The 25,273-nt window shown below is 40.8% G+C and overlaps 1 protein-coding gene across 3 annotated transcripts in view; it reads left to right on the top strand.

The window, feature by feature from the left end:
• The window catches only part of BCO2 (beta-carotene oxygenase 2), a 67,602-nt gene that overhangs the window by 27,941 nt on the left and 14,388 nt on the right, over positions 1 to 25,273 (top strand). Inside the window, exons 1-3 of one of the 3 annotated variants that reach the window (XM_079954746.1) lie at positions 12,223 to 12,242; positions 22,033 to 22,237; positions 24,230 to 24,441. In XM_079954746.1, coding sequence (XP_079810872.1) covers position 12,242; positions 22,033 to 22,237; positions 24,230 to 24,441 — 418 coding nt within the window. In that variant the 5' untranslated portion in view covers positions 12,223 to 12,241. Of the gene's footprint in view, positions 1 to 12,222; positions 12,243 to 12,591; positions 12,778 to 22,032; positions 22,238 to 24,229; positions 24,442 to 25,273 lie in introns of those variants that run through there. The other 2 variants (XM_079954745.1, XM_079954744.1) reach the window with 2 other exon arrangements.

Here is a 25,273-nt window from a genome sequence, read left to right on the forward strand (position 1 = left end):
GGTCATGCTGGCCACATGACCCGGAAGCTGTACGCCGGCTCCCTCGGCCAATAAAGCGAGATGAGCACCGCAACCCCAGAGTCGGCCACAACTGGACCTAATGGTCAGGGGTCCCTTTACCCTTACCTTAGAATGTCAGTCTAAGTCATTTTGTACCACTGTTGTCAGTGTGATTATGTTTCAGTACTACCCAGTGCGTCGTGGAGGAAATATTACCGGAATAAAAGGTTCAGCGTCCTAACAAGGAACTGAAAGAAGGAGAGGAAGTAGCTGGGTTTTTTGGGTGTTTGCAGTGCCCACAGTTTGTCCAGGAAGTATCAGTATGTTGTTGTGGGCAGCATGGTGTGGGAAAACTACATTTGCAGAGTGGATGGTGATTCATAAGAATTGGGATGTGGCAACCCTGCACTCCCTTGACTTACTGGTATGTATATTTAAAACCTGTAATCAAATCACTGGTCTGTCTCTCGGCCAGTGAAAAAACTTGTCTCTAAGATTCCTGTGTTTCCAGGAGACTCCCTATTGAAATCAATTCAGTATTAGGAAATTTGGTGTCCTCATTCAGCGCATTTAAGTTTTCAAATTAGTTTAAAATACTGCTTTCCTATTCAGGTCTTAATAAGCATCATTTACCATTGGTTGGAAGTGTCTGAATCATATGAACTGTCTAATTTTTCTTCAGGGCCTTCTAGCATATAATTCTGCTGCAGTGTGAGGTTGCAGGGTTTTATTATTATTTGTTAAATTTATATATAGTTTCTGGCATTCACTCTCTCACTTTCTTTCTAGATGCAAATCTTTTTACATAACTTTATTAACTACATTCTCATGTGCTTGGAAGCCCAACCTTAAATGCCACTTACACATCTGGTAGTAACTTAATATGGTAGTACAGTTAACAAATAGCATGATGGTAATGATTTGTCACAGTTATGGTACAAAATATGCTATCCATACATATGTCACTGCAAGGAATTCTTTGCAACATCAATCTGTAAACATTCTGTTACTCAAGTGTGCATTGGAATACAACCTGAAATAATACCGGTAAAACCAACTTCAAAGAAATTAAAGCAATTTCAAATGAAATTATTATACATTACACTTAGGCAGAAGTTAATTCAAAGAAATATCAGATGTAATGAGATTCTAAGATAAAGTATAAATTTGCAAGTAGAAAGAGATCAATGGAGACTAGTGTTCCAAGTGGACACTATCAGGCAATATATATTTGGAGAAAAACATAACTATGAAGTTGGCTTGAGTGGAAAAACCATACAAACTCCAGATGACCTTTGGTGGAGCTATGAAGTTGGTCTGGGTCGGTTAATACTTGAATATGGAACCGCCTGGAAGCTCCACGTACATTGTTTTAAAACAAATACAATGAATTGACAGCAACCCTGAAATGACACAGTCTGTCCTCCTTATGACAACCAAAAGGCAGAAACAACCATTCTGGGCCCAAATACTTCCTTTTATCTTACTTTTCAGAACCACTCTACTGTCTCTGGAATGTACCATATTTTTTGCTCCATAAGACTCTTTCCCTCCTAAAAAATAAGGGGAAATGTGTGTGTGTCTTATGGAGCGAATGCAGGCTGCGCAACTATCTCAGGCCAGAACAGTGAGTGGGATCACTGCTTTCACTGCACAGTGATCCCTCTTACTGTTCTGGCTTCTGGGATTCAGAATATTTTTTTCTTGTTTTCCTCCTCCAAAAGCTATGTGCGTCTTATGGTCTGGTGCGTCTTATAGAGTGAAAAATACGGTATCTATGGAGATTTACCTCCCAAAGGTGACCCATCATCAAATCCATAACCACATATTTTGTTTTACATCTATCTAGCCTTATTTACTTATAACCTGTGAGATTACGCCTTTAACCACATCCTTTAACCATAGTTTGGGGAAATTGTGTGGCACATCTTGGAACACTTATCTGCAGAATCTGATGTTTTCCTATCCCTCACATGCCTACCATTTTATACTGTATGTCTTCTCCATTTTGAAAGCAAATCAAAGAAGCAGCCCCTAGAAAACTGAACTGGGTTTAGGGTTGTTGCATCTATCTATCTATCTATCTATCTATCTATCTATCTATCTATCTATCTATCTATCATCTATCTATCTATCATCTATCTATCTATCTATCTATCTATCTATCTATCTATCTATCTATCTATCTATCATCTATCTATATCTGGAATTTATTTTTGTCCTGCTCTTCAGGCGAAAAAGGCTCCCAGAGCAGCTTACACATATCACTGATAAGCTAGTCCCTGCCCGCAGGCTTACAATTTAAAAGGAAGGGTTATTGGGAGGGAGGAAGAAAAAAGCAAGTTCTTCATTAGCTATATTGCCCACCCAACCCTTTCTGCTACTTGGATGTGAAGGGACAGCAGCTGTGGGACACTCTTTAGATTTATGAGATAGTGAAGGAGAACCCCACCCCTGTAACTGTCATTTTCTGCAAAGGGCCTGGGAGACAATATTAAGAGTGGGAGAGAAAAACAGATAAGAGGCCCTAACTGTGAGATAACCAGCCTCATATAACCAACATGCTTAGGTCTAATTAAGGCGTGAATGGCTTAGCTATGTCCACTTCCCTTACCTTGGGAAGAAATGGGTAACCAAGCCTATTGTTCAACCCCCAACCAACCTGAGCACAGCATGTAAAGAGGCTAAGTTGGTTGCTCCAGTTTAGCTGCATGGCTCTCACAAGCTACTCTTGAGTTCATTTATCAATAATTTTGGAACTCTCACCACTGTAACTAAGCCAAGTTTTACCGCCTGTGTAACTTCTTCTGAATGCTGTATGGAAAAGCACATGAATCTGACCGACAGAGTTTGTAAGTAAACCATTTGTAACCAAATATTTGGTCTTTCTCCATGCTAGGGGAAGAGGGAAGTTTTGGAACTCATAAGGGCATATTTGAAAGATCTAATAGCCTATATTTCCACACTTTACTTTGCTGCATATATTGTGGTTTTAAATCTCTGCTGGTGTTCTCTCACCAAAGAGTCCATCTGTGCTGCTTTCCATTCACATGAATCCCAAAGTGCCTTACAAGCAATAAATAACAATAACAAAACAAAACACCACAAGTACAGCATAAATCATATAATTAACAAAACGCCAATAAAACAATTACAATCTATAAAGCACTATTAGCAAAGCCAGTGGCGTAGCGTGGGGGGTGCAGGGGGTGCCGGCCGCACCGGGCGCAACATCTGGGGGTTAGGGTTAGGGATAGGATTAGGGGGCGCAAATCCAGGGTTAGGGGGCGCAAATTACTTGCCTTGCCCCGGGTGCTGACAACCCACGCTACGCCACTGAGCAAAGCAGCAGCTAAGAAATAGGCTAAACATCACAATTACAGCATAAGGATGCAAATGTTTAAAATGAATAATTAGTTTTCACTCGCAAAGACTGTATATTTGGGTTGCTAATGAGACAATGTTTTCAGCCATTAGAAGTCTAAGCTTTTGGAATAGTTTTCCTGGCATATTGATAGGAAGGAGAAAAGCGAGAGCTGGATACAATTGGAAGAATATTTTTGGACCAGTGACTAGGGTTTATTTCAAACTCTAAGAGCTGGACAGCTATGCGGTAATGTTTTTGTCAGCAACAATTCTGCTAAAATGTGTCTTGTGTACAACAATTCTCTGTTTAACAAATATATTTTAATTGTGTAACGATAGAATGATGTCATACATGCTGGCAGAAGAAAAATTAGGCAACATTTTAAACTAAGAAGTATTGCTGTAGCGTTAGCTTATTCTTCTGCCTTCTGCCATTTCCTCTTCTTCTGACTCATTTGTTTCTGGAATGATTTTTTTTATTTGTTTAATCAGCTGAATGTTTGGTAACATGCCACAAAAGCACACCCTCCATCTACATATGAGTTATTCTGCAAAAATTGACAAATACAGTAAATCCCTTACTTGCAATAGTTAGCAACGCAGGTAAGGTTTCTCCACCCAATAAGCATATAGAATCGCCATTTTTTGTTACAGTGCTGATGACGATGCAGCCTAGAATTGAATTAGCTTTGTCCATGACTTTGTGTATGACTAAGATAGCAGACAAGACAACGCTTTGTGTGTACAAGGCAATTAAATGTGTAGGATAAAGGGAGACCTGGGCTGGCTCTCAATTTTTTCCATACTTCATAAACAGGTATATAATTCAAAAGGGACTCAAACCAGTTTAGTAGAATAGAAAGAGAGTGACTGTAAGAATGGGAAAAGGAGAAAAGAAGAAATATGAAGGTAACGTCTTTTCAGGAATTTTGTGTATAGAATATTCAAATTATGGTTTGTACTCCTTAAATAATGTTGTGTATTTGATAAATTTCTTTTCAATTTCTTTTCTTTTTGTTTTTTAAATCTCTAAAATTTTCTTTTATGTATTTTTTTTTCTTTTTAGTATATGTGGTTTAGGATCAACTTATTCTTTTCTTCTGTCAATTTTAAAAATGCAATAAAGATGAATAATAATAATAATAATTCAAAAATGGTTTCCTTTAAAATAAATGGCGTCTAGTCCTTGTATTCCTTCCTCACCCCTTTTTTCGGGGTTCACTGTGTGTGGTAATGGTGCTGGTAAAGCTGGCAAACAACAACAACAATCCCTCAGTGTCCTGCTCTAAATGTGATACTCATTTACCTGGGAGTAAGTCCCATTGCACTTAGTGTGGCATAGTACTGAAGTGATACGTAGACAATTGTTCTGTATGCCTGCAATGCTAAGCACATTTAATAGGGAGAGAGCCTTACTGAGCTTAATAAGATTTATAGCTTATCTTATTATTTCTTTCGCAATATTCCTATACTGTTTTATGGTTGTAAACTCTTCCAGCAGTTTGTGATGAGATCAACATAATGTAATTGATGTGTTTGCTTACGATTGGCTGGGGTGTGTGAGAAACAAAACTTGCGTGGCGAGTTCCCGCCTCCCCCCTCAGAAATAAAGACACGAGACATAAGAATTCGAGTTAATGGGTCAAATTAGGCTGCAACTTTATTGATTACAGGAATTGAGCGGTATTGGCTTAGGCATTGGTCCTAACAACTAACCAGCTTTAGCCTGCCTGCTTGAAGGCCGGTGAGGGTTAACCACCAGTAGGGGGAGTCCTGCTGAGACACGTCAACTAGGACCTCCCCCCGGGGTCATGCCGTGGGCCCACACCTCCATAGACTTAGGACAAGGCCACACACCCCAGAATCCTTTACCGGACCACCCTTTGATTTGGGGGAAGGTGATGGCGCTACCTTCCCCCCCTCTTCATCTGCATAACAATAAAACAGTACCCCCACCAATGCCTAACCGCCACTCGAGCCCAAGCTCGCCGCCAAAACACTCAAACCTGTGACCGATCCCTAATCCCTAGGATAATATCGTTCACTGCGATAGGGGAGCGACAATCTCTCCAAGTGCGCCTTTCCAACAATGATGACCACAGAATGTTAATACTGGGATAAGAGGTAAGTAGTTCGTCAAAGTCTCTGAAGATATTCCATTGTAAATCTATGGCTTTACGATAGGCTAACTCGTTTCCCCCCAGCTGTATAATTAAGGCGTCTGGTGGGCCTTCGATCGCAGCTCTGTTCCTCATACTCGTTTACCTGGGAGTAAGTACCATTGCACTTAGTGTGGCATAGTACTGAAGTGGTACGTAGACAATTGTTCTGTATGCCTGCAATGCTAAGCACATTTAATAGGGAGAGAGCCTTACTGAGCTTAATAAGATTTATAGCTTATCTTATTATTTCTTTCGCAATATTCCTATACTGTTTTATGGTCGTAAACTCTTCCAGCAGTTTGTGATGAGATCAACATAATGTAAATGATGCGTTTGCTTACGATTGCCTGGGGTGTGTGAGAAACAAAACTTCTAAAAACAAACTTGCCAATGCTAGAGTATAGTCAGCATTTTGAGAATTTGCAGCAACAATTACTGTTGTTGGTTACACATGAAAATATGGACAATGCTTGGCTTCTGGTTCCACTCTGCCTTAACGGAGGCATCCCCTGGGGGATGTCGTTGGTGGAGGAAAAACAAGGATGATTGAGGGTAATTATTCTGGCTCTCAGGGGACGCAGGTGGCGCTGTGGGTTAAAGCCTCAGCGCCTAGGGCTTGTCGATCGAAAGGTCGGCGGTTCGAATCCCTGTGGCGGGGTGCGCTCCCTAGCAGTTTGAAAGCACCTCCGGGTGCAAGTAGATAAATAGGGACCGCTTACCAGCGGGAAGGTAAACGGCGTTTCCGTGTGCGGCTCTGGCTCTGGCTCTGGCCAGAGCAGCGATGTCACGCTGGCCACGTGACCCGGAAGTGTCTCCGGACAGCGCTGGCCCCTGGCCTCTTAAGTGAGATGGGCGCACAACCCCAAAGTCTGTCAAGACTGGCCCGTACGGGCAGGGGTACCTTTACCTTTACCTATTCTGGCTCTCACTCTGGCATGGAAGGCGGGAGGCAGGGAGGCGCTGAGTGCAAAAGCACTTCTGCCAAAAACCCTCCAATGTTGCCATTAAAAAGCAGAGGTTTTCTTGCTAATTAGAGTTTAATTTTAACTAAAGTACAGGTGTGTGCTAGAAGAGATGAGATCACCAACTGCGGAACAAACCAACTGCAAAGAGTTTAAGGTTTGAACTTGAGAGAAGACTTCATTCGCTGCAAAAGAAAGTGTCAGGGGGGAAGCCTACAGTTTCCTTATTTACTGTAAAGTTTCCTTCTCTACATTTATGATTCGGCAACCCTCCTCTGAACATTAGTTCAAATTACATTTGTACAAGTGAGGATGGAAGAAATTGGATTATAGATATGGTATATAACATCAAATAGAACTGTGTGTGTAAAAACATGAAAAAGGGAGGGAAGCTTTATTTTGCAAAAGGTTTACGATGGAAACTTAAAGCTGACTCTTCCCTATCTTTTCTTATTTACAAAGTGTACTGAATAACACTAAGAGGACTTGGAATTTAATTTAATTGGAAGTAAAATTGCTCATATATCTTCAGTTGGAAGGAAGGATGAAAGGAGTCTGTGAACTGCCAAGGAACTGACTGCTCTTCTTCCCAGGCTGAGAGTAAAAATTATAACAACAGTTTATTTATTGGGACAGAGTGAGTTTTGCAGCTGTTGTTAAAGTTGCAAAACAATGAAGCACGGGACAGAGTGAGGTAGAAATTTCTGGAACAACAATGGGATATCAGCTCTGTCCAAGGCATGATGGATAATAGCAACAACCTGGAAAAGATAGACGTAACATTTTACAAGGAGAGGAATAAACACTACGGACAGAATAATTCCCACATACAGGAAGAACAAGGATATAGTTTGAGTACCTCACTTGTATCTTTATAGATCATTTAATGCGTCAACATGAATAGAACTTTATTTTAAGTACAGTGGTACCTCGGGTTAAGTACTTAATCCATTCCAGAGGTCCGTTCTTAACCTGAAACTGTTCTTAACCTGAAGCACCACTTTAGCTAATGGGGCCTCCCGCTGCCACCGCACCGCCGCCACACAATTTCTATTCTCATCCTAAAGCAAAATTATTAACCCGAGGTACTATTTCTGGGTTAGTGGAGTCTGTAACCTGAAGTGTATGTAACCTGAAGCGTATGTAACCCGAGGTATCACTGTATAGGGTTTTTTGTGTTTATATATAAACTGAGAGATCAGCGATGGATGCCTCCTGTGTTGAGGAGCTTGAAGGAATCCTGAAAGAAGCTAGTTCTATAGAATATAACATGAAGGTGAAAAGGGAGAATCTAACACACAGATTTGCTGCAACTGCAGTCACTCTATGAGGTGAGCATGGATTATCTGGCAAATAACCTGAATTTTAACGCACAGGCTGCATATTTAGGGTTCTATCTCTGCTGTACACTATTGTAGAACAAAACACCCTCTTATCTGTTGTAATACTTGCATATACTTGTATTTATCATTCAAGAAATATCCCAACACTTTCAAAGCAATGTAACTTTAGCAGTATTAATGAAATAGAATATAGGATTTTGTTTTTAATATGATTCTATAGGATTAGAGTCTATTACAAGGCCCCTGCCCATAACCTTTTCTTTCTAAAACAAGTTTGGGTGTGGATTGGGCTCCCTTTCTGAACTAAAACAGACTTTGCAATGAAGAACAAGGATAAACAAGTTAGGAACATTTTATGGTTTGGCAGAAAGTGGCTAACTCTGACTGATACTTTATTTTTGTGGGCATACAGTAATCTGTTGAAAGCGAGTGCAGTGTGCCCATTCGACATGCCAGCGGATTGTGGCCCCAGAACAGTATCTTCTTGCAGAGAGCCAGCACAGATAAGGTTTAAATCAAAGGCTAGCTTGCTACAAACACAATGGCATTTATCTGTTAAGTCATCTTCCTCTGATTCACTCTCTTGAGTTTGCTGATCACACTTGACCAGCTGCAGGTGAAGGACAAGCCCACCTACCCACCCACTGAAATTAACCCTGTCTTGTCCCTTTCCTCTTCATGCATAAACTGCATGCATAATGCTTACACTAACAAAATCTAGACCATGCTAAGTCTTCTTAATTCTCATTATTGTGTTAAACAGAAGAGAGTCAAACACATGTTTAATTGTCACATAAAAACTTTAGTATTTAAGAGTGCTTAACTTTGGTTGGATTGTGCACTCAGTGTATTTTGGTAAAACCATATTTCAGACTAAACACCTGTTTTAACTACCGGTAAATAGATTTTACAGATTCATCTTTCTTGCTGCATATTTTATTATTTTGGAATGTTGGGGGACTCAGTCAATTAAAATAAAAGAGAAAGGAAGATAGGACATTCCAAAAATTATTTTATTTTGCTTGTGCAAATTTGCCACACCTATCTGTCCCTAAATAAAATCATGCTTTTGTTACTAACCTTCAGAAATCAAGGACATTATTTTACTCATTGTGTAATGATAAGTTATTAAGCAACTGATACAAGATTCTATCCGTCAACAATTGTTGGTATATCCTAGACCTAGACTAAATGTAATACCTGTTTTTCATTGTACTGAGAATTATACTTCCACTTTTCTTTCCATAATCTGCTTTCCTGTTGGATTAGAGACTCAGGGTGAGGTTTAAACTAAAAATTAATTGGGTTTAAAGCTGCCATGTCTGATCAACAGAGCTTAGCTGGGAATTACTTCTCCCTCTAATCTTTTCCATCCTTTTGTTCAACATGCAACATTCCTAATATTTTAGACTATTAACAGGGTCAACTGACTCAAAGACCTCAGAACCAGTGTCTTGAAATGACCTCTGATGAGGTCTATAGATTCTACTGGTTAGGAGTAGCTGTGACTACTCTGACCATTACTAAAAATTATATGGATCATATCCATAATTGATAAAATACAGAATACTAGAGAACACAAGGCTCTTTCATACTTTTGCCAGTTATTTAATGTTTTGTTCTTTTGACACATGTGACCTATAAAATTGTAAATATGCTTATTAAGATAGACTGTTTACCAATATTCCTTCATGTTGGCTTATGACAAAACTAGGGAATCTTTCAGCCTTAAGCTGGATGTGGCTGTGGTAGGTTTCCAAATGGCTGTCAGCCTCCCCTCACCAGCTGTATTCCTCTTCAGACCTGCCCTTCACAATGAGCTGCTGATGGAGGAAGAAATTGCTCTTTTCTAATTAGATTTTCCTGCTGGATCTATTCTGATGTGAGTTCTTCAGTACTATTCATCTCTTTACACAGCCTTCACATAAATGCAGAGGTGTGTGGCACTGAAAACCTTAGCACATGCAGAAGGATCACGGAGGGAGGCATGCGGGTATAGGTGATAATAATATTCTTCACAATCCAGACCGGCTCCAGTTTTCTTTGAGTCTGCTTTCTGTTGGTTGGAAAGGGACAGCAACCAAGTGTTATGAGTATTTTAAAAATAGGAGGCAGATGCATTAGAAAGAAAAATTCCCCAAGAGGCTCCTGAAGGACAGCACTAAAATCTGGGATGACTTTCCTCTCTCACAGGGTCATGTGACAAAAAAGGTCCTTGCTGGGGGAGGAGCCATCTCGTGATCCCCAGTTTGGCCCTGAAGCTCTCAGCGTGCCAGCATGTGTTTTCTTATTTTTAATTTCTTTCTGGATTCTCTCTCTCTCTCTCTCTCTCTCTCTCTCTCTCTCTCCTCCCAATTCAGCCTTCTGGCAAGGACAGTACAAAATTAATTAATCAATTGAAAAACAAAATAAACAAGACAAAGTGATACTAATCATTCCACACTGGGCAAGAAGACCATGGTTCCTAGAGCGCCTACTCATCATTGAACTTCCCATCATAGCGACTCCCAGCTAGGAGGGATCTGCTCAAACAGGGACCAATCCTTCACCCAGACCTAGGAATGTTCTGGCTAGAGACTGAGTGCATCTGGCTCTCGGACCTGACAGCATCCGGGAAGGTTCTAGAGTATTGGAGAATATTATTGGGCTGGTTCAGTCAGAAAGGGAGGCATCCTATGGCCAAAGACATATTCAGCATATCTGAGTTCCTGCAAGAGGGCTTAGATAAAGGTCTAAGCTCTAGCACATTCAAGAGACAGGCAGCTGCCCTAGGCAGCATCTTGGGTTGCAAAAGGGGATTTTCCTTTGTCTTCACACCCCTCGCTGAAGGGCGTAAATCAGAAGAATTCCCCCAGTGGTGTGTCGATTCCCCAGCTGGAATCCAGGTTTTGGACAGCCCTAATGAGCACTACCCTCGAACCTATGGCAACAATAGACTTCCATCTGAAGGCAGTTTTTTTTCTGGTGGTTGTCACATCAGCTCAACGGGTGCCAGAGATCGGAGCATTGTCTTCCGACCCATATCTTTGTACCTTCCATCAAGACAAGGTGGATCTTTCATTCATCCCCAAGGTGAATTCCCTTTTCTGCAGGTCTCAGGAAACAGCATTACCCTACTTCTGCCCCAAGCCAGATAAGGAGAAGGCCTGGCACTCTTTGGGCATGCATAGAGCACTGAGGTTCTACTTAGACAGAACAAAGGCCTTCACAAAGTCTGTAGCAGTTCTTCCAAAGCAGGTTCTCCAGCAGGTATAACAGCACACCTTTAAAGGGGACTTTCCCCTGGTGGATGCTTGTTGGGCAACCATCTGGGCCTCCTTGCACACATTTGCCATACACTACAAGCTAGACAAATGGGCTTCAGCCGACACAGCCTTCGGCAGGAAGGTACTACAGAAGGTGGTATAGCCATGATGCTTCTCTAACCCCACCCAATAGGAATAGCTCTGGTACATCACAGATGGAAGAAGGGCTGTCCTTCATCAGCCTCTGGGAAACAGAAGAAAATTATTACAGTGAATTTCTATTCCCCAAGACTCCAGGGACAGCAGCTACCACAATGAGAGAGTCATGCATGGCTGTAAGGGGATGAGACTTCACTGGATGAAGTAAAGCCACAAGATAGTACCTAATAAGTTTTGTTCCTGAGGTTTTTTTATCTAGCAGTACACCTGGAAGATAAACTGATACGACACACCAATTGGAGCAGGAAATGAACTTCACCACCTGCAACGTGCTGACTAAAGGGGAGCGGTTATTTCCTGCTCAACCATCCTAACTGGAGAATGTGGGACATTCTGAGAGATCTGCATTAGCTCCCAGTACGTTTCCGAGCACAATTCAAAGTGTTGGTGCTGACCTTTAAAGCCCTAAACGGCCTCGGTCCTGTATACCTGAAGGAGCGTCTCCACCCCCATTGTTCAGCCCGGACACTGAGATCCAGCGCCGAGGGCCTTCTGGCGGTTCCCTCATTGCGAGAAGTAAGGTTACAGGGAACCAGACAGAGGGCCTTCTCGGTAGCGGCACCCACCCTGTGGAACACCCTCCCTTCAGATGTGAAGGAAATAAGTAGCTATCCTATTTTTAAAAGACATACGAAGGCAGCCCTGTTCAGGGAAGTTTTTAATATTTAACGCTGTACTGTTTTTAATACTTGATTGGGAGCCGCCCAGAGTGGCTGGGGAAACTCAGCCAGATGGGCCGGGTATGTATGTATGTATGTATGTATGTATGTATAAATAAATAAATAAATAAATAAATAATTATTATTATTATTATTATTATTATTATTATTATTATTATTATTATTTCTCCCCAGCAAGGACCTGTTTTGTTATGTGACCCTAGCTACTAGTGAGAGGAAAGAGTCATCCCAGATGTAAGGGAGTCTCTGGGAACAGAAATTCACAGTAAGAATTTGCTTTCATTCACTTACTTACTAAGCTGGGTCAAATCACTTTGCCCTCTTGTTTTGAAACAATTAACTGGTAGCACATTTCATTAGATTCTCTGAGCATATTTGTAAACGGTCCTAAACGTGTTAGACAGCAAAGCTCGTGTATGTGAAAAGGCAATCTTAACTGGGAAGGTGCATACTATGCCATCAATTTCTTTTCAAAGCTGCAGAGATGGAACGCTGCAGAATGACGGTGCAAAAAGCTGGTATCGCTGTTTCTGTCTGTTCTGTTCAGCTTCATCCCTAAATGCCCTTGTTCAGTCAGAAAAGGCTGAGACAGAGCCAGGCTTTTATTCTGAAATGATGTGTTCAGCCAGCCTAGTTGTACACACCCATCATTAACAGATGCACTGTACCATCTTTCGCATAGACGGTTTATGCAGGTTCCTCAGTATATGCTTCAGAATCACGAAAGATGCTTTCCCACATGTTCTCTTTCATCAGCCTCCTGGCTGATTTTCTTTGGTCTTTGCTCCAGTACATCCCAGGTAAGATTTCCATTTCCTCCCAGTTTTCTGCTAGAGGCTGTTTTTCAGCATCTGAGATTGGACGGACTGTATTCAGAGGCCTGTTTGGGATTGTGCCTGTAACCCACAAGATTAGAGTCTCGTTATTATTCAGAAGCGCACATACTAATTATTTCAGATTGTGCAGTTTGGGGGCTGGGAGGTCATCGGCGGCCAACAACAATCTCTGCAATTAGGTTGCAGTCTGAAATTTGAATGGCTTTTTATTTTATTTTTAAGAAGGAAGTCGCTTGTTTAAAACATGTAACACCAAAGCTTTCACCTAGTCTCCACAATACAGAACTCAGAGAATATCAAAACAGTCAGCTAGGGAGTGATGAACTAAAATAATGTGTAATGTGTTTCTCATTGGAATCGGGATTGGAACTCTCAAAGCCTAGTTAAGTTGAATTGCTATCCTTAAGCCATGGTGTTGCCTGCTGTCAAATTTTCATTAGAATGGAGCAGGAAAGCAATAATGGAATTATCCACGTATAGCAAATTCAGTTCATCTGCTGTGCAAGCTTTGGTATTGTTAGGTAGAACCTGCTAGTTTCATTGTTGCAAGCTTTGTAAGGATAAATGCCTTGAGCGATAGTTTAATGTTTTTTAGTTCTCTTCTGTATTGTATTGCTTCACAGTACCTATGCTATTTTGACAGCAATGTAATATGTTTTAAGAGCAAGAGTTGTGCAATATTACATAGATGGGAGAAAAACAACATTTAATCACAGCAGTAATCTAAAAAGCAATTCTTATCAAAGTTATTCTTCTTTATTTTTTACCCTTTTGCTGGAAATGCAAACCTATTTGCTTCAACTTTTTGGATCACCAAAGCAAAATAGAAACAAATTGTGGGAAAGCGGTAACTTTCATAGCTGACAAATCTCAGATACATTAAAAACAGAGAATAGAGTTTAACCAGTAAAACCACAGACTCAAGATTGTAACTGAAACAAATCACTGAGTGGCGTTATTAAACGATATGAAATATTACAAAAGTTATAGTAAATAAAACAAGATAAAACAAGTTACAAAAGATAAAATATTTGAAACTAAAGCAACTTACATAAGACAAAACTTAAAGCAGCTTTATACAATTTGCACGTACTCATTAATGGTATGAAGTCATAAATAACATAATCTTCTTCCCCCTTCCTCCAGTCAGTCTAGTTCTGAAACAGTTCTAAGTTCCCTAGCATACTAAAATAAATGAATAAAAGTCAATGTTTTCAACCCAAGGCAGTGGGCTAGGCCTTTTAGTCTTCAGCAGGGCCAAATACACAAAACAAGTTGAGTAGCAGGCAGTAAGCAAGAAGAATAAATAAATCTTATACAACTCTTTCCATCTCCACCCCCCAAAATAAAGAACTAACAAAACGCGCACTCACAATGCTACCTTTTATATCAGTCAGCAATGGAACCATGAGACTGGACTTCTTTTTGCCAATTTTACATTAATTTCATTACTCTTATTGGTGGACCCACATAAGATGTAGCTATGAATTACCATTATTTGTCAGGAAGAGTGGAAGAAAGTACGGTAACTAACTGGAACTCTTGGGTTATCTTTTTATTAATTGATTCCATAAAAGAAAATAGAAACTAACACATGTATAAAAAAGTCAGAATACAGAAAATAGAGAAAAAGAAGAGTTACAGAAAAAAGGTAAATAAAAAATACACAAACTTATAATTTTCCCATTGACATTATTACATAGCCATCTCTTTCAAGACTTCCTTCAGCTTGTCCATAAATCATTCGAAGCAATAATCAGAGTCACGCGTTTCTCTGCTTATATTGTCATTGTGCCTATCTCTGTCTCCTGTTTGCTTTAAACAATAACTCATAGTCTTTCACAGTGCGTCTCTGAATCCCTTTAGCGTTGTTTGTCCCTCACTAATACATTCCAGATAATCCACGTACTTTCCCCAATCCTTGATGAACCCTTGGTCTCTTACATACCTAATTTTTCCTGTTAATTTATCCAGCTCTGCGTAGTCCAACAGCTTAGATCTCCACTCCTCCACCGTTGGTATTTCCTGCTGTTTCCACTTTTGGGCTAATACTACCCTTGCTGCTGCCACTGCATAATATACTATTCTACGGTCTTCTTTTTTTATCTCTTGCCATAATATCCCTAGCAGGAAAATTTCTGATTTCTTTCTGAACGTATATTTTAAAATCTTCTTTAATTCAATGTATATTTTCTCCCAGAACTGTTTCACTCTTCCACACTCCCACCACATGTGGTAGAAGGAGCCCTCCTCATCTTTACATTTCCAACACTTTTTATCCATCTTGTACATTTTTGATAATTTCATCGGTGTTAAATACCACCTATTAAAAATAAAATAATAATAATAATAATAATAATAATAATAATAATAATAATAAATAGGAACTCTTGGGTTATCACACTCCAGCAGTGGCCTGCCAAAATGTATAAAGCTTTCATTTATGTTGTGGCTTCATGGCTGTTTTGCTGCTACATTTATCCTTATGCTAGAGTCTTAAACGGCAGCACATACAGCATCAAAACTTGCACAAAGGACTTTGCAACCTGGGAAAAAAGACAAGACACGTACTTTTGTAAACCAAGAAAATATTTTATAAAATCTATTTTTTTAAAAAGAAATACAAACTGCCTATGCAAAAATGACACAGACATGAAACAGCATCTTCCATCTTGATCCATCGTGGCTGTTTTCCTGTGTGCATCGAACTTGTCATAATTGCTGGGTATTACAGGCATGCAGGTGTGGCAGGGCCCAGATTTTCAGATGTTGCCTGAACTTTTCTTCTCTGAAATGCCTTTCGCATGAACAGTAGTCATAAAAACATTCTCAATTTTTATATCATTCTCACCTAGCGAATAATCTAAAATTAATATCTAGTTTTCTTAATATGCTTCTGCTTTCCCTTCTAAAGGTGTGTTCCAGAATTCTGATGAATGCCGGAGACAAAACTAAATAATTATTGGCTTTTACATTTTCAAAGACGGTTGTTTGTTTCTTTGCCATACCATGCATTTGGTGCAGCCTGAGATCGTTTGCATTGGACACAAAACCAATGAGTTTGCAAAGTGCTTCCTTAATCTCAAAGTTGCAGGCAGTTGCCTGTCTAAGGCGAACCAGAAAATGGAGCCAACTCCATGCACTGGCATGAGAGTGAGAGAGAATTCTTTAGTTGCCAGATTCATGTACTTTGTTTTTAGTGGCACTGAACTGTAATTTACCTTAGAAATACTTGGCATTTCTAGCGTTATCATCTTCTGATTTGCCTCTTAACACACAGTTCTCAAGGAATGGAGCAGGTAAAGTATGAAAAGTTTGGGTGTTGTTTTTTTTTTTTTTTTGAAAATACACAACTAGAGACCCAAGGTTGGGAAATCCTGATTTAGAGAATTGCAGGCTTACAGTGAGAGCTTGTACATGTCTATTCAGAAGCAAATCCCATTGGCGTCAATAAGGCTTACTCCCAGGCAAATGAGTAGAGGACTGCTGCCTTCCTTTCTTCCTTAGCCAATGGATAGGAACAGAATGTTCCTTGCACTTGGCTTTTGCTGGCAGAGAAGGTGCAGGTGAAGCCAAACCATGTCAGTAATTGATGGTGATAGAGTAGATGATCAGAAGCAATGTTTCAAAAGGGAGGAAAGTCAACAGCTTGACTTAAGCAGGGAGGATTTTGTCAGTCACTGACCTGGCAACCTGCCCAGTACATCACTGTGACCTGGCAACCGGTCAAGGGTGTGGTCATTCTTGGGTGAGGGAGAAGCCAGGGCGATAGTTGTGGTGTGGCTCTTTTCGTTGTGGCTCAACGCAGCACCTCAGGAGACACTGTACTGCCTGCCTGGCTCCAGATGCCAACCATAAAAAGCACCCCCATTTAAAACAGAAGCAAATAACTCAATTTGTCTCAGCTGTGGTGAGACAGTTAGTTCCTGAAACCAGAGTTGCTGGCTGAGTTTGGCTGTTGGACTCTGCCTGTACTGAGCATGTGGTGAACCCCAGGGAATTATTTGTTTCTTGAAGCACTTTGAGTAAGGACCATGTAACCCTTGCTGATGGTTCATGTGTTTCAATCCAAGGGCGAGGGTCGGCGCATGTGCCTTGTCTGGGGGCACATTTGGAAAATGTTTTGCTAGTGGGAAATCTCCAGTAATGTTTGCTGAGTGTAGCATGCTTGACAAAAGATATTTACAATGTAATCTTTATTGGCAGAACTTGCCGGAGAATGGGGCATGCACACTTTAGAAGTTTAGCAAAAATGCCACAGCTGTGCACTGATGTAAAGTTAAAAGCCTGCAGGTAAATACTTGGGAGTGTGAATCCTGCAAACTTTCTAAGTGAGCAAAAAGAGTAACAGAGTGTCATAAAGACCATTTGCTCAAGCGCAAACTGACCTAACTTATTAGTTTTCAATGACAATCTAATAGTAGCCTCAATATAACAATACCAATTTGTACAATTACTAATACCAATAGTTCAAATACTGAATTATATAATTTAGATAAGGTGCCCCCCTCCCTGTGTGCTACAACTGAAGGTTTGATTATTTTCTTTATTTCTGATCTCCAAAACCTTATTGATTTCAATTACATTCCGGACATAATAATAATCCCTTATACAACAACTGCAATATTAATAACTTATATTCATGTTGACACATTAAATGATTTATAAAATTACAAGTGAGGCACTCAAACTATATCCTTGTTAAAAATAAATTAAAAACAAACAAACAAAAATCTATATCCTTGTTCTTCCTATGTGTGGCAATTATTCTGTCCGTGGTGTTTCTTCCTGTCCTTGTAAAATGTTATGTCTATCTTTTCCCGGTTGTTGCTATTATCCATCATGCCTTGGACGGAGCTGAAATCCCATTGTTTTTCCAGAAATTTCTACCTCACTCTGTCCCGTGCTTCATTGTTTTGCAACTTTAACAACAGCTGCAAAACTCACTCTGTCCCGATAAATAAACTGTTGTTATAATTTTTTCCTCTCAGCCTGGGAAGGAGAGCAGTCAATTCATTGGCAGTTCACAGACTCCTTTCATCCTTCCTTCCAACTGAAGATATATGAGCAATTTTACTTCCAATTAAATTAAATTCCAAGTCCTCTTAGTGTTATTCAGTACACTTTGTAAATAAGAAAAGATAGGGAAGAGTCAGCTTTAAGTTTCCATTGTAAACCTTTTGCAAAATAAAGCCTCCCTCCCTTTTTCCTTTTTTACACAAACAGTTCCGTTTAATGTTATATTCCATATCTATAATCCAATTTCTTCCCTCCTCGCTTGTACAAATATAATTTGAACTAACATTCAAAGGAGGGTTGCCGAATCATAAATGTAGAGAAAAAAAGTTACATAAAGAAACCATAGGCTCCCCCCCCACATCTTTTGCAGTGAATAAAGTCTTCTCTCAGGTTCAAACCTTAACAACCTTGCAGCTGGTTCTGTTCTGCAGTTTGTGATCTCATCTCTTCTATCACACACATGTACTTTAGTCTGAATGAAACTCTAATTCACAGGAGAACCTCTGCTTCTTAATGGAGGCATTGGGTTTTCGGCAGAAGTGCTTTTGTACTCAGTGCCTCCCTGCCTCCTGCATTCCATGCCGGAGTGAGAGCCAGGATAACTATCCTCAGTCATCCTTGTTTATCCTCCACCGACAATCTCCTGCTGTCATGAGAGCTGCCTCCATTAAGGCAGACTGGAACTGGAAACCATGCACCTCAAACTTTTGAGGAAGTCCTGCAACTGCCTTCACAACAGCAGGATCTTGGGTTTGCTGCAATGGAACAACAAATGCAATCTCTGACTGATCACAAGGTTTTCTCACTTGTTGGTGTGCCAGAACAGGAGAAATCTGTGGGGTTCCATTGGGTCTATAAAAGTAAAACCATAGCATCTGGTAAAGTGAAGTTTAAAGAAAAGTTTGTTGTGAAAGAATTCATGCAGAGAAGTGGTTTAAATTATGATGAGACTTTCGTTCTGACAACCAGGAGTGAAAGTATGATAATTCTTTTAACCCTTACAGCAATACGTGATCTTGAAGTTAGTCACTTTGACATTGCGATAGCATATTTAAAAGAGGTGGTTTATATGCAGCAAGCTCAAGGATTTGAGCAGAATCCTAAAGGTGTATACAGACTTTACATGGTGATCTATGGACTTTGCCAATCAGCCAGAAATTGGAAAATGTGCTTGCATGAAGTGCTAATTGTTCTGTCTATATTGTAAAGGGACAGGAGATGATTGTATGTTTTTTCTAGTGTTTGTTGATGATTTAACGTGTGTTGGGAAAACAAACGACTAAATTCAGGAGTTTGCCCAGCAAGTTGGGGCAAGAGTTCCAGCTAAAAGATTTAGGAGCTATAAAGAGTTACCTGGGAGTTGAAGTACAGAGATTAAGTGATGTGAGTTTTTCTACTAAGCCAGAAAAAGAAATTTACACAACTGTTAGAACGTTTTGGTATGCAGAATTGTAAAGGCGTTCAAACTCCTTTTTCAAACTGCTTTTTCAAACTTTTAAAAAGCAGAGTAATGTGGTGTTTGAAAACCAGGGGCTATACCACTCAGCCATTGGCAGTTCATTGTACATTTCACAGTTGTTCCAGACCAGATGTTAACAAAGCTTTGGGTGTTCTTAGCAGGTTAGTTTCAAAGCTAACCACAGCAGCTTGGCAAGCAGTTAAAAGAGTGTTTCGCTATTTAAAAGCAACAAAGGACTACTGTTTAAAACTGTCATCCTCTTTGGAAATGATGTACAGACAAGAAGGTCCACTGCTGGGATAGTAGTACAATTTGGACAGTCTCTAGTGGGTTGGAAATCCTGGAAATGGGTTGGTATCTGTGTCTACACCTGAAGCAGAATAGGCTGCTCTGTCTGAATTGAACAATCAGCTTCCCTATTTTGTGCAGCTTCTTGCGGACATGAATGTAGAATCCAAGCTACCTGTGACAGTTTATGAGGCCCATCAGGGCTGCATATCCATGGCAGAGCCTGAACAATTCAAATCTAGGAGAAAACACATGGACATAAAATATAGACACGTCAGGGACAATGTGGAACATGGATTGATGAAACTTGTATATTGTGAGTCGAGCCAGAACATTGCTGATATAATGGCATAATAACATGCTATGATACATTTTTTTTCCTTAAGAGAATTAAGAAGGGGTGTTGAGGTTCCTTTAATTGCTGTTAAGGAAAAGCTGGTGCATGGGTTTCCCTTAACTTGCACCTTCAGGTCATGTGATTAGTGTTTGACGGTCACTGACCTGGCAACCAGCCAAGGGTGTGGTCATTCTTGGGTATATTAAGAGTACAAAGAGCAAAGGGTACATTGCTTCTTTGCTTCGCTGCAAGGAAGCCCTGCCAGATTGACACTGAACTCTGTGCTGTATGTATGCTGTGAATTGGACTTGCTTTGCATTTGAAGCCTGCACCTTCTACTCGGGATCTACCAGACGCCTGTATATAGTGAAACTGCCTTTAAAAACAAAACAAAAACAACTTTCATATGTTGCGAGTTTGAATAAGTCTTCAATCCAGTCATAGAAGGGAGCCGCATTTTTATTTTTCCAATTCATCAGTATCATTCTTTTTGCTGTGTGGTAAGGGCACGGAGAGTCCACTCGCATTGTCCTTTTGTAAGGTTCCATGAGTATATAATGCAAGAGGATATTTTGCTCTGTAAATGTAAGTTTGTTCCGTATAGTTCTGTTGATAGCTTCAGTTACCTTCTGCCAAAACTCTTTCAATATAGGATAATGAAAAAGCATAGGTTTTAGAGAAGTGTTATCCCTATTGTATCTCCAACAGTTAGATACCTTAGACAGCCCTTTTTAAAAAACAAACGTAATGGAGTCCAGTATACTCTAAATTTTTGTTGATGTTGTAATAGCATCAATTTAAGGTCCAGAGACACTCTTGTTGTAGCAATTAAAACAGTTTCCCACTGTATAGTCGAAACTGAGATCTCTAATTCTTTATTCCAATGTTCCCTCAGTACCTTGGTTTGCTAATAACAAAGATATATATCTTTGGGAAACTGCCTTAATGCTTTGGACCTGTCAGTAAAGGACTGAACCGGTTTAGGAGTTGGAGTCCGAATGAATTTCTTCCAGCACAAAACTTCACTGCCATGAAGCTACACGCTTGGGGAGCTGCACATGTTTGGCACATGCCATGCACCAACAGTGTGTGAGAGTGTGCCCAGAAGGGAATGTTCCCTTTCTGGAAAGGGATATATTGGCAGCTCTGTGTTCCTACCTCGCTACATAATTATTACACATAGCATCAGATTTTCTGCTTTGAATGTATTTTACCAGAGCTTAACCACCAAAGGGATAATTGCTTTAACTCTGCAGGTGGATTTCCCCTTTCAAGCTTCTAGATCCTTAAAGATATAAGAAGGGGTTTTAGAATGCTGATCCCTGCTGAAGGCTCAATTAGACCGCATGTGAAAATATGATTATTCTTAAGTATTACACTTAAGACAAGCATGTCAATCGGTACATGGTTGTTGATAGCTGCTATAAAGCATATCCCTTATTTAATTTGCCTAGGCTGGTGTGTAGCTGTGTGTTCTGTGAGTTTTATTCCCCCCCCCCCGGAAGGTCCTCCCTCTGCTTTTTTAGGAAGGTTTTTATTGGGCAAATTTGTTGGTTTTGCTTAATGTAAGAAAATCTCTAAGTGGTTTACACAAACTACTGTCGTAAACACAAGCAAAAAATAAATAAATGCCTGTTATCGACATGCAATAAAAATCAAATAGAATATTAATCAAAACCTTGGAACAGAAATATGGGGGAGCTGTGGTCAGAAAATTGAGAGCCTGGGAAACCTGACATCCCAGTAATGTCTCTGAGGGTATGAGCTTATTTTCCCCATAGAAGTTCATTGCTGGGGGAAGGAAATAGTGCTAGAATTGGGCACATCCTTTGGTGAAGAAGAAGCCTGCCCCCATGTCTTTGACACTGGTGGTCGTCTCCACTGAGACAGAACTCTCTGTGTGCCACTCCTGCCAGGACTCATTATTTAGTTTTTCTGGGAAAATGCATTGCTTTACCCAAGTATTACAGTACATCACATGCTCTTGTGACTCCATAGGTTGCAGCCTACATGATTTCACTTATGCGCATGGGAGCCTGGAATGTAACCTCCAGGTAAGTTGGTGGGCGCCCGTATTCCTTTTAGGTCTGCTAATTTCTTGCTTTTGTCTCCTCAGTGGTACCAAGTCTCCTATTGACCCAGAAACAGCAGCAGGTCTCCTTCAGCAACCGGAAGGGCTTGGAATGCATATCGCCATTTTTCTGCAGCGTAGAAGAGACATCTCAAGCTATTCCTACGAAGATCGAGGGGCACGTCCCCACCTGGCTGAAGGGCAAGCTGCTGAGGGTTGGCCCAGGGAAGTTTGAGTTTGGAAAAGACAAGTAAGGCCTGCTTGGTTTGCTGTGGCTGTGCCCTGCAAGGGATTCTAAACCTCAGAGATAAAAAAAATCTGCATCTCTTTATGGATCAGGCCGTAGAAGCCACCCAGAAAAGTTACAAGCCACACAGGGATATGCTCTTTCATACGTAGGTTGTTCTGTCAATTGTGTCTCCAGAAAGAAAATACAGTGGTACCTCGGGTTACATACGCTTCAGGTTACATACGCTTCAGGTTACATACGCTTCAGGTTACAGACTCCGCTAACCCAGAAATATTACCTCGGGTTAAGAACTTTGCTTCAGGATGAGAACAGAAATTGTGCTCCGGCGGCGTGGCAGTAGCGGGAGGCCTCATTAGCTAAAGTGGTGCTTCAGGTTAAGAACAGTTTCAGGTTAAGTACGGACCTCCGGAATGAATTAAGTACTTAACCCGAGGTACCACTGTACAAGAACCATGTTGTTCACAGCTGGCAAGGCTTGTTCTTAGGGATTCGAGAATTCTGTCCACCCCCATCTGCTTAGCGGTGGCAGGATTAACAGGCAAATCAGTACCCTGGAGATAGATTCTTTATTAATAAACATTTCTTGTTTCCCTCATCTAAAGGGAAGTTTTTAAGAAAAACGTTTCAGTCCTTTGAGATTTGCATTCATCAGTTTTGAATTTCCTCCCCACTCTGTGTGAAGTTTACATAAATTCAATCAAACAAGTGTTTTCCCAAGTTTGGGAGGTGTGTTTTCCCCTCCCTTTATTACCTGGCTGAGAAGGAAAAGAGGAAATAACACACCTGTGTGCCCTCATCAATCCCCTTTCCCCTTGCCCCCAGAAATCAGCTTGTACCGGATCTTGTTGCTGTTACTTTGGTATATACCGTATTTTTCGCTCTATAACACGCACCAGACCATAACACGCACATAGTTTTTAGAGGAGGAAAACAAGAAAAAAATATTCTAAACGAAACAGTGGATGTATGATTTTTGTGGTTCATGCTGTGGCCACAGACATGTGATCTGACGGTGAGTTTGGGGTAGCCCAATGCAAAAATCCTGAGGATCCATGTGGATCCATGCTAAAGTCGCAGGGGCGCTGGGGGAGTGAACGGGAAGCAAGAGAAGGAGAACAATCCCCCCCCCCCACACACACAGTATCAATCCTAAAGTCGCAGGGGCGCTGGAAGTCGCAGGGGCGCTGGGGGAGTGAACGGGAAGCAAGAGAAGGAGAACGATAGCTCAAGCACATACACACACAGCCCCTACAGTGGCTAATCCAAAATCAGACAGAAAAAAACTGCAGGCAGGGACAGAGAGCACGGGGTTGTTTAAAAGCAGCCAACCCCGCTCTGCTTCTCTCCCTCCTCCCCGGCTAGGCTCGCTGACAGGAGCCGCTTACACCCACTTTGCTGTTTCAAAGCGAGCCACGGACTGCTCACAACTGCAGCAGATTCCACTGCCATCCGTAGGCATTCACTCCATAACACGCACAGACATTTCCCCTTACTTTCTAGGAGGAAAAAACTGCGTGTTATGGAGCGAAAATTACGGTATGTGCATTTTACATGGGCAGAATTGCATGTGCACATTTTGTCATCAGTGAGGATCTAAGTAGGTAGTAGGAGTAGGAGTAATAATAATAATAATAATAATAATAATAATAATAATAATAAATTATTACTTATACCCCACCCATCTGGCCAGGCCTCCCTAGCCAAGCTGGGTGGATTCCAACAGAATATTAAAAACACAATAAAACATCAAACACTAAAAACTTCCTTAAACAGGGCTGCCTTCAGATGTCTTCTAAAAGTCAGATAGTTGTTTATTTCCTTGACATCTGGTGGGAGGGCATTCCACAGGGTGGGTGCCAATACCAAGAAGGCCCTCTGCCTTGGATGCCTAAAGTAGGCAGGAGTTGAAAAGGGGAAATGGGTGAAATCAGCACCCTGTACTCCTATTCCCCCCCCCCCCCCGCTGATTAGATTTCTCTTCTCCAATGGAAGGTATAACCACTGGTTTGATGGCATGTCTCTGATGCACCAGTTTGACATTGAGGATGGAGTTGTGAAGTACAGCAGCAAGTTCCTAAGGAGCGATTCCTACACGGCTAACAGCCGGAACAACCGGATCATGGTATCTGAGTTTGGAACCTTAGCTATGCCTGACCCTTGCAAGTCCATTTTTGAGCGCTTCATGTCAAGGTTTGAAGTGCCAAGTAAGTGTCAAAAAAGTTTATTAAGCCTTGCAATGCAACGCAGACTAACCTTACAGAATAAGCAAGCAAAGAATATATTTTAGCACTTTTCCCCAACGCTTTGATACATCTTTTACCTTCTTTGATCCCACCACACAAAAAGTTTTCTGTTGCTCCACCCTCCCGCCTGGAGATTAAGATAAGCACCTTCTTGCTTCATCTCATTTGCATGGTTTCTGTTTCCTTCCCAAGCTCCCACAGTTCTTGTTCCAACTTTCACAGGCTTGCTCAGCCTTTCTCAAACATCGCTAAAATCCTTTCTTTAGCACTAAGAATGCCAAGAGGAGACACCTCTTACAATAAGGTTACCAGATGTTTTTCAATGAATCCGGGGACACTTTTCAACTTCAATGGATTTTGTATGGGGACATCCGGTAACCTTATCTTAGAATCTTTTTTACCCCCTGACCCCGTAGGGCCTCTACAGCTGCCTGACAATTCAAGTAAAAGGGATGACTCCGCAGTGTATTTCATTCAGTTGCAATGAGCTCAGCTTTCACAGTGTTGACAGTAATCCAAGAGAATGAGCCAAGAGGAAGGGACCATTTCATTGGCTTATATCAAAAACAGTCAAAGTGATTCTCTTTTTCAGGTCACTTGCCACAGTAAGGCAGGTTGCCACCACTTGTGTGTGTCTCCCCACCCTGTCCCCCACTTTCATTTGTGACTCCTGGAGGCACAAACAATTTTGACAAGGAAAACAGAGGTTTTCTCTCTCTCTCTCTCTCTCTCTCTCTCTCTCTCTCTCTATATATATATATATAATTTTTTCATTTTCTATTTTACATAAACA

The sequence above is a fragment of the Podarcis cretensis genome, assembly GCF_951804945.1.
Source record: "Podarcis cretensis genome assembly, chromosome: 15".
NCBI lineage: Eukaryota > Metazoa > Chordata > Lepidosauria > Squamata > Lacertidae > Podarcis > Podarcis cretensis.